Genomic DNA, 17,091 nt, shown 5'->3' with positions numbered 1-17,091 from the left:
TAAAAGTGTATTGAACATAATCCGGCTCACTAACCTACAGGTTAAACGGGTTCGTGCTGAGTTGAAGATATGTTGACTCACTTAACCCACCAATAATTTTTTACAATTTTTTTATTTTTTTAATAATTATTTACTACTCTTAATTATATAAGTTCACAATTTAATATTTTTAAATGCTTGCTCTATAATATTTGAATAGTTTGAATATTTAATTAATTTGATTGTCAAGTTATGTACGCTAATACTTTAATCTTCTACTATGATCTTTATAGCAAAATATTCAAGAAATTGTCTTATAAACAAATTTTTCTAAATTAGCATGACAAAAATGTGTAGTTTTTTTATTTATATTTTGTTAAATAGCATAACAGAAAATGTGTAATATTAGTCGTGTTTTCTTGGACTATATCGACACTTTCTTGAAAACAATTCATCATATATTGGTGGTGAGCATAATAAAGACATTGATTCTTGATTTTACTGTAACTGTCATCTTATGGGTTGCTTAAAAAATATTAAATATTTGAATACTTAAAAATAAATAAATAACTTTTTTTCATATGAGTTGGTGAGTCAATTCACTCAACCCACTCACCCGTAATGGTTTAACTCAACCCACTCACCCGTAATGGGTTAAGCCGGTTTACAAAATTTTTGGTTCACCATAAAGTGAGTCGGATTAGGTTCACTCATTTTCAACAAAGTTCGTGGTGAGTCAACTCGTGTGAGCCGAGTAGGCTCATTTTGACATGTCTAGTTATTGGTAGATGAGAAAAATAACAAAAACTATGATGTGATAACATGACAAACACTTTGCTTGATCATACAAATGAACATGACAAAATGCTAATTTCTGTTAATTTTGTTGAAGTAACACACACTTATCTCTTCTAAAAATATATATATATATATATATATATATATATATATATATATATATGACATGGCAGACTATTGTCTTGTGATGAAATGGTCATCTTAGTCTTGATAATGGGGTTTAGTGCAGCTTAAGAACTTGCGTCCTTCAGGTTTAGCGCAACATAAGTGATTAACAATACTTTTATGCTTTGTATTAAACATGTTGCAAGTCTTAAAACTAAATCTTAAACTAAATCTTATGTTTCACACTGTAGGTAATGCAAGGTAAAAGTTGACGGAATAACCAATTTTCTTGTTTATATATATAACGAAAAACAGAAAAGAAACAAAAGAAATCTGTCACAAAAGACAGAACGAAATTACAGAACAGTAAACTACTGCGACATTTTATTCGAAATACACTGAATCGATCATAAACATTGAAATGAATTCGAAATAATTTTAAGGGCACTTAGGCTTATTCCCGTGAGTCTTGAGGCGTGCATAACAAGGACAAAGATTTTTATGGCCATAGGTCCCAGGTGGCACACACCCACATCTCTCACAACATGACTTACATGCTCTTTTGCATCTCTTTCTTTTCAATGCTTTGCTGCATCTTCGAGAACATTCATACTTGCAATCTACTTACACCAAACAAATCATTTAACATATAATTAATTACATCAATAATTATTCAATTATAAATTAAATTATGGAAATTTATTACTATTAATTCTTCCAAAGAAATATATCATAGAGACGAGGATTATGATTTAAAAGGTGAATTAATCATCACTTATAAGTCTACTCATCTATAACAACATCAATTACCACAGTGATAATTTTGGAATGAAGATACATTTGTATGCAATTTCAGATTGAAGATAATATATGGACAAAATGAAAACAATTGGTCGAACAAGATGAGAAATTGTGTTTTGTGTTTTGAATGCATATTTTTTTTTTTTTTACCATTTTACATTAAACCATTCCCAATTTTGCATTCCTCCAAATAACTACAAACTGAAAATTATATATTAAAAAGAAAAAAAAAATGAAACAACTTACTGATTTTGTGGAGATGGAAATGTTTGTTCTTGAGATCCACATTCTTACTTCCTCCATATGTCTGTAACCAAAACACAATCTTAGTAGATAGTTTACAAAATGAAGAAAAACAAGTAATGTATAATGTATCAACTCATTTACATGCATGCATTAACGAATCAAAGAAATGATAGACTCACATTTTGAAGAAAACTGGCCACTCCGGTGCTGTTGGAGGAAGCTTCTGCAAAAGCCTGGAATGAGAAATTACACACCAAGGTACTAATCATCTCAACTTTTGTAAAATACACTTTCAATTTAAAAATAAAAATAAAAATATGAATTAAAAGTCTCAATAAAATTCAATAACATATAAAAAAAGAAGAAACTTACAAAATACAACAAAATGCTATCATGTTATTTTATACAAATAACACATAACTAGTGAATCTCTTACAGTAAATTTAAGTCTAACATAATTCTACTGAACCGGAATGTGAAGTAAAATTTGTATTGATTATAAATTTATCTTTATCTTTGGTGGAGATTTTTGACAAAATCTTCCTGTAATATTCTCCTAAAAATCCAAGCAGAACTGAGATTGTATACAAATAGTGTGTACCTGTAGTAGTAGAAGAAGAGCAAGAATGAAGAGTCTGAAATCCATGTTTTGGTGGGATGAAGTGAAGAAGAGGTGAATTTATATGTGCATTGTTTAGGTAGTTTTAGCTTTATCACTTAGAAGACTTTAGAAGGAACTGATAAAAGCAAATTCACAGGATTGAGATGATGAGTGCTTTAAAAAATGAGCTATTTTGGAAGCTTTCTTCATTTTTGGTTTTATTGGTTATTATACTGAGTGCACAGCTGTGCGATGCTTTAGCTGCATATCAGATCACGAGAAAAATTCAGAGACATTGGTCCCCACTCTGCTTCTCACCAAAATTTTATCTGCAATCCTTAGTGTGAATAAGAACAGTATAGCTAAGTAACAGAAGAAAAAGAAAACATGAAGTGATATTTTTTCCCAGCTAGTTAAAGAACCAAACAAAATTTACTATAAGATAGCATATTAGAACTCTCAAGAAGTTGAATTATGACATCAGTTTTGTCACCACTTAGAAATCTTTGGGGAGACACAATTGATATTTGTTCTCCTTTTTTAAAGAAAAGAGAATTTGAGCGAAAAGTTTATGTTAGTAAAACTAAATAACTAATTAAATAAACAAATTAATGTAAAATAATTAAGTTATTTATATAGGCTATGGAATAGTATGTACATGAAAATTAAAAATATGTTAAATTGAATTAATTAATATTATTAAAATGAAATTGAATTAAAAATGAAGTGTTTATTGATTTAAATTGTTAGTGTTTTGCAATTTCGTTCAATATTTATACTATTTGAATATACTTATTAACTTAATTGTATAGTATATTGATAATTTCGTTCAATAGTGAAATTTTGCAATTTAAGAGTAATTTAACTGTGACATACTTATTATTAAGATTTGAAAATTATGTGTTTAAATTTTCGAATAATATGAGTAGTTACGTTACCGTATTGGAGAAAACAACAACTAAACATGAAAATGTAGTTTAAAATTGGCAAACTATTTCAGGTCGTTATCATCATTTGTTGATGTTCATGTATGAAGACATAATTTCTTAGACATACATTTAAAATATAATAGAAAATTCAACAATTATGAAAGATAATAATTAGAAATTCAAATTAGTCAAGTGCAAGACATGTCATCACTGCATAATTTAGGTAATCAATTCTTCAAATTAACTATCCAATTTGATCACAACAGGAAATATCACCAACCTCTTCAAATCCGAAAGATAATGAAAAACTATTTTCAGAGAAATTAAATGGAAACAAAGTTGATATTTTCAAGGTTTAGCTAAGGAAAAAACTTCCAACAACACTAAATGGAATTCAATTTTGGAAACAAAAAATACGTGCATAGACCAATTCTATCTTTATGGTTCAAGTTTGCAATTGTTTTTGTCTCCTTTTGTTAAGAAGTATAAATCTAAATCAACTTTACAAAAGTGAATTATAAGATAAGATTTACCCATTTATATATTATAAATTTATTTGAAATCATTTTATATGTTATTTCTCAGTTTGATGATATAATTTTCCATTTGCAAATGTGAATGCATTCACACCTCTTTTCCTCATCCAGCTGAAGTCTTAGCTTTCCGGATTCCACATGTTCCATTCCGAGATATTCGAAATATATGTTTTGAAAAATAGTTTAAAAAAAATAAAAAATAAAAAGAAGCGGAAAAGAAAAGGCAAAATATTAATAGGTAAAAAGTGTTTCCGGGGTTTTAATTATTATAAGATGAAAGCAGAAGGCACTATATATGTATTATATGTACCGACGACAGAAAAGGGATCCCCAGAAGCATAATATGTTGTTCTAACTCATGGCGTATTTCTGAGTCCAAGAACGGGCAGTGCTCTCGTACTTTGCTCTGTCTGTCTTGTACATGTGAGCAATATCAGGCACCAAAGGATCATCTGGGTTCGGATCTGTCAGCAGAGAGCATATTGACAATAGCACCTTCGAAACTGTTAGTGCAGGACTCCACTGCTCTTTCAGAATGTCCAAACAGATACTTCCATTGCTGTTTATGTTAGGGTGAAATACCTTCGTTCGGAACGAAACCTACAATACAAAACCAACATTCTAAATATTCAGTATCACATAACAAATTTAGGCCTAGTTAATAGTCTTACCTTTGGTGGCTTAAACGGATAATCCGGTGGGAAGTGAATGGTCACCAGGAATACACCTCCAGCATAAGGGCTGTCTGCTGGACCCATGATAGTAGCTTGCCAATGAAACATGTCATCACCAACAGGGCCTGAAAAATAACGGAATATACAAGATTCGTGATAGCCTTCCCATAGAAATAATATAGCTTTAGGTGCATTTGATACAGATAAATAACTACATATAACGTTATTTATGTCATTTACATTTTATACATACAAACAAGGCATTTGGCTGTTGGTGTTCCTACATGAAGCTGTGACCAAAACATCATAATCAATTCAAATCTGCATATAGCTTCCGTTACTCTCAACCAAACCTCTAATTCTTATTCATTCTGTAATAGCATCCTTCTCTATTCGCTAGGCATTTGCTCTCTTATTTTATAAACATGCATCTATACCCATAATCTTTCTTCATAAAATTGACCAAAAAAATTCATATTATAGAACCCGTTTCATTATAGTTCTCAAGCTCAAATAGTGTTTTGTATACACACATTATACATGCTACTGAATTAATACTAATTATATGCAAATATACTGAAAAAAAAAAAGTCAGTTCATGAAATAATTGTAATTAACAAAAAAAATAAACAGAGTGCAAAATTTGAACGAAAAAGAATGAACAAAGGAAAAAAAACATATCTTTGCACACACAAAGAATGAACACGAACAATACAAAACAAATGAAAAAGAAAAGGGGAAAAAAATTAAACATGAATAAGGATTGGGTTGAGAAGGTCCTAGCCAAAAATCTCAGGAGAGAAGCCTGGGATGCACACAGAAGCCATACTATACATGACCGGCCGCTAATCCAATCTGCTATAGTGGTCGCAACACTAAACAACAGCACTACAATGGCCAAATAGTGGCCAGTGGCTGCTCTGCTCCACTACTCATCATCACCATAGTATATGCTCTTAATAAATAACTTTGATACAAAATCATTCTTTTTCTTAAACATTACAAAGAGAATGTTCTATTTTATAACATTGCAATTAAATCCCTCTATTATTGTAAAAAAAATGAAAATTTTTCAAATAAAAGTTAAAAAATAATTAATAAAAAAATTACCATTTTATATAGAAAAGAAAAAGGCTTATTTTAATTTTTGTAATAAAAAATTAATATTAACTTAGTCAAGAATTGTAAAAAAATATAATACACCAAAATTAATGTCGAGAATTCAATAATGAATAATATAACTTTTTTCATTTTATTACTATTACTATTTTTATTAGTAACAATTCAAATGATTAAGTTTTTGATAATTGTATGATTAAGCTACTGAATTTCTTATAATAATATTCTGAATCAATCCTTGCGATTAATAATTTCAATCTTTCAATATAGAGCATCAAAAAGGGGAAAATGTATAATGTTTAAGAAATGGAAGGGATTTTATGAAACTAGTCAAAATCTGTAAAAGGGGATTTTATTCATTTCCATTTAAAAAATAAAGGTTTAAGGTTTAAGAGTATGGTTTTTATATTTATCAAATAGGAGTGATTTTGTGTAAGAAAGATAGGTTGGAATAGTTTTCTTTTTCTCTAGATTAAATTTGAATCCATATTCCTACCATTAAACTTTCCATCATTGTATCCTTTATTCACTTAAAACAAAATATCAATTTCCTTGTCCAGATATGACCAATGTTATAATGGTGGATAACAGCAGGCCAAAACTCTGCCACATACACAAAGCAAATGGCATGGTGGCCTGGGGCAGAAGCCATGACAGACAGGCAACACAAACACACACATATAACTAAAATAAAGAGTATAAAAAAATTAAAAAGCAGAGTATGCTTGACTTTTATTTTTGCTTAACATTGTCCTAGAAGGGAGAAGGATTGGAAACAACATTATAGATTTAATCGAAAAAAGTTAGAAAACAGAGAAAAAAATTGTGTTAAAAAATAACAGAAACAGAAAAATGAAGAAAATAACAGAACAGAATAAACACAACAAGAACAAGATATCAATGTTGCAGAAACACTGAAACAGAAAAGAGAAATGAAGAAATAACAGAAAATACGAAAAAGAAAATCGTAATTGACAAAGAAAGATCAGGCACTCGCAGTAATAGACAAACAAAAAAGAAGTGAACAGAAAGAACATGCAGAGAAAAAGAAAGAGGTGGTCACGAAAACATTTGCCAGAGCTCTGGGCGCTATCATTCAAATTGCCAGCAAGAGGAAGAACAAAACGAAATGAAGAAATGAAGCCCGACAATGAAATAGCCCTAAAATGAATAAAAATAAAAGAGGTGGATGGCATCATAAAATAATTTGGCAGCTAGCAAAAGGCAGCATGCACAAAAAAACACCACATCATTGAGGTATGGTAGCACCATAACTGCTTTTTCCTAATTAATTAACCACTTTAAATCATTTTTGATAACTATAAGGCCTGTTTAATAGTGACAATTTATGTTATAAAATAACAAATAAATTAGAAGATAATAGACTAAGATGAGAAGTAAATAGTGTATACAAGAAAACACTTCAAATCAGTACAGAGCTATTATAAGCAAGTTTAGAAGCCACGGAACGAAATGACAAATAAGATAGAAGAAAAAACAAATTAGATTAGAGTCAAAAGACAACACAAGAAAAGCATTTCTACTCATGAAAAAGGAGACACACAAGGGTTATAGGTACAGATCATTCTGAATTATTAAACAACAGGATTAAACAATAAGACACCCAAGGGTGATAAAGCGATGGAGAAAGGGGAAAGTAAACAACAGAGAGAATCTCAGGCAAACAAACCAGCACTGCAGGAAACAGGAGGGTCCTTCTGCAAATCCTTCAACTCCTTAGTAATGCGTTTCGAAGCCATCACAAGTGTACAGTGCACCTACATTTAAGATAAATTTCAGGCTTCGTTTACCTTTTGGGGCAATTTGTGAACCAATATAAACATAAATGCATTTAAATTACATCTTCCTCAGTTTCAAAAACAGAATGAATAAAAACCATGAGGACCGAGAATAAAAACTAATTCAATTTACAACTTATGAAGGTAATACAAACAGACAATAAATAAAATGGTTCATTGCAGTTTTTTTTTTCTTTTTTCAAATCACGTAGACTATATCAAAAGGATTTAACACAAGATAAAAAGTTCATTTCGAATCAAACACCATGCAGAATAATAGATACAAGTTTGACAGGTAAAATAACTTCAGCTGTAAGGAAACAATACTACCTTAAGTTGTCAGGAAACATAACTACGATGGCTACCATTTTACTCCATTAACGTTTTTATCCTTCGAAATAGTGAAAATGCCATGAGACAACAATAAGAAGAAAACAGAAATGGGATGCCTATAGCATGAGGAGTTGGGTCTGGGGAACCTCACAAGCAGAGAAGCTATTTGATTAAAAAAAACATGTTTGATTGGTTTGATGTTCTAAAATATCAGACAATTTGAAACAAGCAAAACATCTAAAGTGGCAATTCTTTTCGAAAGGAGGGGACGACGTATTAACAACCTTCTTCAATGCACAAAAACGAAACATTAACTGATATAAAATATCACAAAAAAAGGGAACCCCTATGATAGCATTAGCACAATAGCCAATTCAAGGAAATCGCATCTACCCTCGGGGGAAATATCACAGAAACCAAAATATGATTTCACTCTGATTTGATCAAACTGATTTGACTACACAGCGAAAGACTTTGCAACAGAAAAACATGAAGTCAATTTTCAGCCAAAACATGACGAGTACAAAAAACTATGACTTAAATCACAACCAACCAAAAGATTTCACCACATTAAAAATAACAACAACAAGAATAAGTGAAACCCAGGATTTAAACCATAAGTGGTTTGCACACGGATTACTGAGTGCACAGCAACATAAAACATATCTCTAAGCACACAAACGAGTAAAAGGAAAACAAAAAACAAAAAACTACAAGTCCCGCTGTCAAACAGCAACAAAGAAAGAAAATCAACAAAATAAAAAAAAAACAAAAACGAAATCAACCCTAAAATCGGAAAAATCAAATTAGACCAGCGCGATAATACGATCAAGCAAAGCAAACGCGAAGAGGAAACGTTGCAGAGAGAAAGAAACGAGATAAGAAAAATGAAGATTATCGAAAGGAGTGTGAGATACCTTGAAATCCTAGGGTTTGAAGTTTGATCAGCGATGAGAAAGCGTTGAGGAGTGGAAGAGTGAGTCTTTGAGGCTATTCCTTATATAATCTTCCGTGCTAATGCTATGCTTGCCATGCACGTGAGGGAGCAAAATAATTAATTAATTAAAAATTTCGCACTTTTTTTTCTTCTACATTATTTTATTCTCTTCGGGATATAATATAATGTATAATTAATAAGTAACTAATAATTAATATTTTATACTTGACACTTACGCTCAATTGTCCTCCTATCTGACAAAGATTAAATTAATAAAACATTAATCATGAAATAAGTATTTTAAATCATCACTATTAGCTTACAATAATCAATACATAGTTCACGATCTCAATTGTCACTCACATTAGTAAATAAAATATATTAAAAAATCAACAATAAATTTCGTTAACTTCAGTTTGTCATTTAAATTTAAATTGACTTATGCATTGTAAGTTCTTAAAGCTAAAAATTATTAAGTTATTAAACATAAAAATGATTATGGATGACATGATTGATGAAAATGTGAGAATAATAATTTTAATTTTGGTTGACGGGTCGATTATAATACTAAAGATGTTATCTATGAGGTATAATATTGTGGAATAACATGTTTTAGATCGTTAATTTAATTTCTTCCTTTACAGGAAAGAGTATAATGTTCACAAAAATGCATGAAATAAAACGATTTGATAAATTCATCAAGTGGGGATTAGAGAGATTACTACATAAAAGTGTATCAATTCAAACAACGATCCAAATATTTCACACATTTAAAGGTTGTGTAGGAAAAATTGAAAGTCTATTGAATGAAATGAAAAGTAATAAGCGATTTTGAGGGAAAAAAAAAGACTATGTGATTATGTTCTCAATGATCATGTTATATTTGTTTAAATGAAATAATGTTTATAGAAAAAAGGAAAAAGATTTGGTAGGATTTGTACATTTTGTAGCATACGGGAACATATAGTGTGTGTTTGGTTTTCAGTTTGGGAATCCAAACCCAAGTTTACTTTGTATTGAAAATCACAAATGATGTTTGACAAATTTTTGTTCTGTTTCATTGAGTTCCAAACGTGAATTGTTTTCAAAGTAAAACCATAAAGTTTTTCCGTTGGATGAAATCTTCAATTTCATTCAACCAACTTAATTTTTCTAAATGCAATCTGAACACACCCATAGTGTCGAGTCAAAGTATCTAATAGACTACATTTAATGATATGCACCTATCTTCCAAGGTTAACATTTAATCATTTTTATTATTAGATGGTTATTTTATTTGGTCAATTTTAATTTTTGTTTTGTAGATACTTATGTTGTAGTTAGCCTATATACACTAAAGCCTAACTAATGCTTTGAAAGTGTGGATTATATGTGCTTATATAGTTCTTATTGATCATTTTTTATAATTACTTATTTCTTGTTTGAACATTTGATATTTGATATTTGTGTGATCAATGTATTTAGTTAATGTATTTAGTGTTGAGAAAGTAAGTTGAGTTTAAGAGGGGGAGGAGTAATTGAACTTAGAAACAAAACTTCAATTATCATTTTTATAGAAAAACAAATATTTCTTCGAATCAAAGTATTCAGCATAAAGTTTCTTAAAACAAATTTTAAAATGTTGAGCTAATTTAACTTAAATTTGGCGAACGAACTTAAAAGAAACTAGAAAAAAAAATACAACAATTTTATATTGGTTCACCTTCTTAAGAAAATTACATTCAATTACTTTATCATCTTAACCAAGCTAATTCATTATAATCAAAATTTTACACAACCACTATAAGAAAAACAAGAAAAAATAGAAACAATGACAAGATTTTGAATCCTACAAGACCCTTGCACCCAGGGCGGACCTATTTGGGGGCAGGGTGCCCCCCTCCCCAAAATTTTGATTTTTTTTTGAGTTATATATATATATATATATATATATATATATATATATATATATATATATATATATATATATATAATATATATATATATATATATATAATTTATAAAATTTTTAAATTTTTTTAAATTGTAGGCAATGTATATTAAAAATTAATAAATTAATAAAACATAAAATTAAATATAATAAAAATAAAAAAAAATATTTAATTTAAATATATAATAAAATATAAAATTAAATATAATAAAAAAATAAAAATATTCACATTTAATTTCTCTTTTGGTTCCTGTTTTTTATTTAAAAATTGGCACTAGGATTAGATTAATTACACCAATAAAGCAAATCATTCATATTAAGAGTTTCAATTTTAATGAACAAATCATTGACCTGTTTCAAAGAATTTTGCGAAATTTATCATAAAAGATTGAATTACATCAATTTTTCAAAAATCGAGATCAAATTGAGATTAAAAAAAATTTGAGGACCAATTTTTAAAGGAAATCATGAATCAAAAAGTAATTAAACCAAATAGTTATTAACATAATTTTTATTTTCCTTTTTATTGTCTTTTTAATTTTTCACAAATTGTAATAATTTATCACTCTCATATGTCATCCTTTTGTTTTTAAAGAAAAAAAAGTTAGACATAAACTCATTATATTTATCATTTATCCTCTTCATTTCCCGTCTCTTGTCTTACTTGATAATGAACACATTATTTTTTTTATCTCGTGAGCTTTTTGTATATTTTTATGAATATAGAAAAAAATAATAATGTATTATGTATTAGTAATAATGAATATATTTTTCTTTTAATAATTATGTGTCTTAATTTTTTATTAGATTATGATCAATTATGTTTTAGTATTATTTACAAAAAAAGGTATATTGATAAAGAATGGAAGAATAAATTAATCATTTAAGAGTGATGAAAATGAAATTATTGACTAAAACAAGATAGATTCTACCTTTTCACATATTTTGAAACATTATATTAATGATAAAAAATGTTCAGTTAGAGAAGTCATTTTTTGAAGCATATTATACTAATGATCGAATCTAATGATCTTAAAATTATATTACTTTGGCTCCTCCAACACTTTTGGTCAAAATCCGCCACTGCTTGCACACTTATGTAACTCTTCCACAAACTTATCTTGATAACCTTGATAAACAAAACTTAGATCACAACAAACGAAAACAAAAATTTAGACAAGATCACTTCACTTAGATTTTGAATGTTTAGAAAATGAAAACTTGAATTAGTTTTTATGCAAGCTAATTTTCAACAAGGAAATGAGTAAAGAGGTGTTTCTATATTAATCTTTAACTAAAATTGTTTTAACACAATAGAGTTGTAGGGAAAACTTTATGATCAATGTAAACAAATTTTAATTTATGAAAATCGCTTCTCAAAAGTTTTGAAATCATCGGACTAAAATAGAAAAAAAAATGAGTTTTACAACTAATTCAACAATCATATTGAAGAATGATATAAAAGTATTTATACAACCTAATATAACAATTAGTGATCCAACTATAAAATATTTTACATTACATGTAATATAAAATATTGATTCTAAGGTAACACCAAATCATTTATATTAGATTCTTAGAAGATGACAAAACTTGTAAACTCTTTAATTAGAAAAGTTATTCTCTTTTAAGAAGTGATCTTTATTGTAAATATTCTTTATTAAGTTTATAATTCTATCATTCAAACACTTTTTGTTTGTAAGTCATTCTCAAAACCTAATATAACAATTAGTGATCCAACTATAAAATATTTTACATTACATGCAACATTAAGCATGTAATATTAAATATTGATCCTCAAATAACTCCAAATCATTTATCTTAGAAAATGTCAAAATTTGTAAACTCTTTAATTAAGAAAGTTAGTCTCTTTTAAAAAATGATGTTTGTTTGTAAGTCATTCTCAGAACAAAGAGTGACTTACTAATTAAAGAATATTTTTGTTTTATCATGTAATCTTAAAAGAAATAAAAAAAATCGTATTTTAAACTTATATAAGCTAAATGTTATTATACACATATTATGATATAATTCATTATAATGTTATATAACTCTACTCAACCACAATATTATTTCAATTATTGTGTTATTAAAAATATAAGAAGATGAGTGTTTGTTTTAAAATTAGAAAGAATATAAATTATATTTAGTATAACTTAAAGAGAAGATAACTACATCTTCTTTTTTTCTTTAGCATAACTTAAGAGAAGATAACTACATTTTTTTTTTCTTTTTTAAGTATGACTAATTTTTATTTTAATATTTTCTTATGTTTATAATCTATTATTGAAATTTTAAAGATTAAATTCAATTGCATTTAAAATCAAATGATGTAATTGCTTTTATTTTCAGGAACTCTCATAATATTTGGATAGTTGAAATTCCATAACCATATAAGTTAAAGATACGTATAGACTATTTACATTTTGTAAAGACATTAAATATTTTTTAATTATTTTAAATTATAAATGATAATTATTAATTTCATATGTTAGTATAGAAACTTCCACGAATTTTAAGTAAAGATAAAAAAGTCCATTAAGAAAGCTTTACGACATTACATCTTTGGATCTAAACGTGTAGAAAATAATTCCTACATTTCATTACCCATAACACACTTTCAAATTGACCATTGCAGAACTGTTAAAATATATTTTAGAAAGGGTTAACTATGTTTTTGGTCCCTTAATTATCAGTGAATTTTGGAATTAGTCTATTTTGAAACTTTGGATCAATTTAGTCCTTCATCTTTCGGAATACGTGAATTTAGTCATTTTAATCAAATTTTGTTAGGTTTATTTGATGTTTCGTACGCATTTTAGGATTGTATTTGAGTTGTTTATACTGTTTGACACATCTTTGCTTTAATGTTAAGTCAAATACTATTGTGAAACACGCTTGAAATGTCAAATAAACCTAACAAAATTTGATTAAAAGGACTAAATCCACGTATTCCGAAAGATGAATGACTAAATTGGTCCAAAGTTTCAAAATGGACTAATTCCAAAATTCACTGAAAGTTAAGAGACCAAAAACATATTTAACCCTTTTAGAAATTATAAAATGTACCTTTCAACTTTCCAAAATTTGTCAATTGACTTTCCTAATATACAAACTTAAACTACGAAAATCATGAATCACTCCTGAAAGTACCTTATGAATAAACCTTACAAATGAACAAGGTTGACATTAAGAAAGAAAAAAAAAATTTCCTATTACAATCCATAAAATTTTTAATAGAGTGCAATTTGAAACTTCTTCCTTTGTAACTACGAGTTGGACTTTCCAAAACAGTATGTTCCACTTCTAAAATCTAAAATTGGTAACACAAAATCTAAATTTAGTATTCTAGATTTTCCAATCCAAAAGATTTCCAAAAAACGCAATCTAAAAAAAAAAAAAGGCAACAATGGAGTCTTATCATTGTAACAAAAAAAGAAAAGAAAAGAGGCAAAGTGGTCGTTTTCAGAATTTTGAGGGTGCAGAAAGCAAAACCCATCATTGCTATACCTATTACCAAAGAGGACAAAACAAACAAAAAGAGTTTTTCTTTCTACACCCTAATATTACTTTTTACACCTCATACTAACAGAAAAACACTTAAAGGCAATCCTCACGGCTGCAGAGAATAGAGGAAGAACATGTTGCTAAAAATTACTCATTTTAGAAAGTGTGTTTTAAAAATCTTATTTCAAAAAACTTGTTCTTAAATAATCATTCCAAAATATATCACATATTTAAGAAAATTTGTTTCAGAAATCTCATTCTAGAAATTTTATTAAGAAAAAAAAGTCACTTTTAAAAATAGTTAAATAATCAGTTTAAAAATTATGAGTGTGCAACAGGACGTTCTTACCATTGCATAACCTTATCACATGACATTCTATTTGTCACAACTTATAAAGATATGCCAACAAATACCAAAATACCGAACAAAATATAGTACCAACATATTTAAAATAAACATTACTAATATTAGAAACACTTTTTTTTCCTAAATCCGTGTGAAAAAATATTGGAAGTAAATCAATCTAAAATAAAGAATTGCTATAAAAATATCATCATACAAAGATAATTCCCGGTAGATAATGATATAAAGTTATACAGAATATTTCAAATTACTCTTGAAATTAGTTTTCAAATTTCATAATTTAATTAACGTTAGTGATCTAAAATGAACTACCTCTCATATTCATTGATGTTAAAACACATTAAAAAACTATTTAGAATATATAAAACATTATTCTATTTAGACTACAATACTCTAATTCAATATTTCACTATTTATACTAAAACTATAGCAATTATTAAATAGGGTACAGGTGAAGAAAATAGTAATGATTCTTCGAAACTGTATATAAAAGGAAGAAATAAAAAAAGGGGATAATCATTAAGAATTAGAACTGATTAGAGTACCTACAATTTACAAATACCCTTTAAATTTACCAATATTCCAGTGCAACTAGGAATTGCTATATTCCATCCCTTTCAAAATACCAGTTCAACTAGGGTATGCCAATATGTGATCAAACCTTTCATCAAACAAATCCCCCAACCCCCCAAAAAAAAAGGTAATCTCATTCCCCCCTCTCGAAAGAACAAAAACGAATCATGGTAGAGATGTACGAGGACCCTAAAAAATAAAAGAGAATAAAAGCAGATACGATATGGTTTCTGGGCTGGCCAAAATTATTCTGCCAAAGAAATGCTATTTGGCACAAAACTCAGTCTTGAACTTGGTGAGGTTCTGAGAGAATTTATCCCTGTTTTTTCCATCCAAGCTGAGCGTCACATCTGTCATAAGCTTGTCAAAACACAAAGAAAGTCGCTGGTGTTGGTCTGGTGGCTGCAAAACAATTCAAGGAAAATTAAGATTCTAAGGCATGAGATTATTGCTACTTCTATTGCAAAAAGAATACGTAAAAAACCTATCTGTGTAGACTGTACAAGGCTGGTTAAAAGCCTAACTTTGGCTAATCTTAAACGTTTAATTGCTTTTATTTACAAATCATAAACTTCATATCAGAATATATATGGCAGTATGTGACCATGGATTTGATTGAAAGGTTGCCATTGCCACATTCGTTTGGGAAGCAGGTCATCCTGGTAGTGGTGTATAGGCTTGAGTAAGACGGCTCATTTCATGGCTCTTTCTCATCCTTATACAGCCAGTGAGGTAGCTCAAATGTATATGGATAAAGTGTTCAAACTACATGGGTATCCTAGTACAATCCCCAGTGGCAAAGATACTGTTTTTGTTAGTCAATTTTGACAAGAGTTCATGGCTATGCAAGGAATTCAGATTCAGTTATCTTCCAGCTATCGTCCACAAACAGACCGCCAAACAGAAGTGGTTAGTCGATGTCTTGAAACATATCTGAGATGCATGTGCTCGGACTCCCCACAAAGATGGTCTAAATGATTACCTTCAACAGAATGGTTCTACAATACGTCAAACCACACTGCCATAAAAGCCAGCCCATTTGAAATAATGTATGGCCAGCCAACTCCTATACACCTTCCCTATCTCCCAGGCGAATCAAAAGTGGAGTTAGTGAACAGGAGTTTAGCAAAACGTGAAGAAATGTTGAAGATCCTCAAATTCCACTTGAGAAGGGCGCAAGATAGGATGAGGCAAACAGCAAATGAGCACAAAAAAGACTAACAATTTCAGATTGGTGATTTAAATTACTCCCATTCGGACAGGTGTCAATCTTTGAAGCCCGGATACGACATGGACATGGACAAGACACAGACACAGAGATACGGCTACATTGAAAAAACATAGAATACGGAACACAACATATATATATATATATATATATATATATATATATATATATATTAGTTTCAAACTTTTAACTAACACATTGTCAACTATTATAAAAATGAATCTAATCTATTTATCTAATATCCAAAAAAGTGAAAAATAGTGATCATATAAGATTTTTTTTTCTTACTTTTATAATCATAATAGAAACTTACGTGATAAGTTTACAAGTTTATGGGTTTTTTAGAAAATCATTAAATTTTTTATTATTAAATTATGGTAAAGTCATGTCAAAATCATGTCAAAGACAAAAAAATGTCTTCCAAATTAGAAACTTTACTGACACGTGTGTCGTACGAGTATGTACACGTGTCGGTGTCCGATACGTATCAGACACGAGACACGCCAAGCCCCATGTACTTTGGTCCATTTAAGATAATAGACAAATAGGAGTTGTTGAATATAAACTGGAGCTGCCACAACTAGTAAGATTCATAATGTTTTTCATGTTTCCCAATTAAGTTACTTCGACTC

At 28.8% G+C, this 17,091-nt stretch overlaps 3 protein-coding genes across 8 annotated transcripts in view; all 3 read right to left on the bottom strand.

The window, feature by feature from the left end:
* Window positions 1–1,134: 1,134 nt before the first annotated feature.
* On the bottom strand, window positions 1,135–3,041 carry LOC114190678 (gibberellin-regulated protein 9-like). Its single transcript, XM_028079654.1, has 4 exons — window positions 2,531–3,041; window positions 2,109–2,162; window positions 1,930–1,990; window positions 1,135–1,502 (listed from the first exon to the last, which is right to left on the bottom strand). The coding sequence occupies exons 1-4, from the start codon at window positions 2,573–2,575 to the stop codon at window positions 1,321–1,323; spliced, it is 342 nt and encodes a 113-aa protein (XP_027935455.1). The 5' UTR covers window positions 2,576–3,041; the 3' UTR covers window positions 1,135–1,320.
* A 1,167-nt stretch (window positions 3,042–4,208) lies between these two features.
* LOC114189948 (ubiquitin-conjugating enzyme E2 28-like) lies at window positions 4,209–8,890 on the bottom strand. Its single transcript, XM_028078676.1, has 4 exons — window positions 8,838–8,890; window positions 7,479–7,566; window positions 4,667–4,794; window positions 4,209–4,595 (listed from the first exon to the last, which is right to left on the bottom strand). Exons 2-4 carry the CDS (start codon window positions 7,546–7,548, stop codon window positions 4,347–4,349), a joined length of 447 nt encoding a protein of 148 aa, XP_027934477.1. The 5' UTR covers window positions 7,549–7,566; window positions 8,838–8,890; the 3' UTR covers window positions 4,209–4,346.
* A 6,249-nt stretch (window positions 8,891–15,139) lies between these two features.
* The window catches only part of LOC114191677 (exportin-7-like), a 42,578-nt gene continuing 40,626 nt past the window's right edge, over window positions 15,140–17,091 (bottom strand). For all 6 annotated transcript variants that reach the window (XM_028081017.1, XM_028081016.1, XM_028081018.1 and 3 more), the window contains one exon: window positions 15,140–15,633. In XM_028081017.1, the coding sequence (XP_027936818.1) occupies window positions 15,496–15,633 (138 nt within the window). In that variant the 3' untranslated portion in view covers window positions 15,140–15,495. The remainder of the gene's footprint in view (window positions 15,634–17,091) is intronic.

The sequence above is a fragment of the Vigna unguiculata genome, chromosome 7 (genome assembly GCF_004118075.2).
Source record: "Vigna unguiculata cultivar IT97K-499-35 chromosome 7, ASM411807v1, whole genome shotgun sequence".
Taxonomy (NCBI): Eukaryota; Viridiplantae; Streptophyta; class Magnoliopsida; order Fabales; family Fabaceae; genus Vigna; species Vigna unguiculata.
The sequence above is the reverse complement of the archived record's forward strand: the minus strand, read 5'-3'. Positions and strand labels throughout refer to the sequence as shown.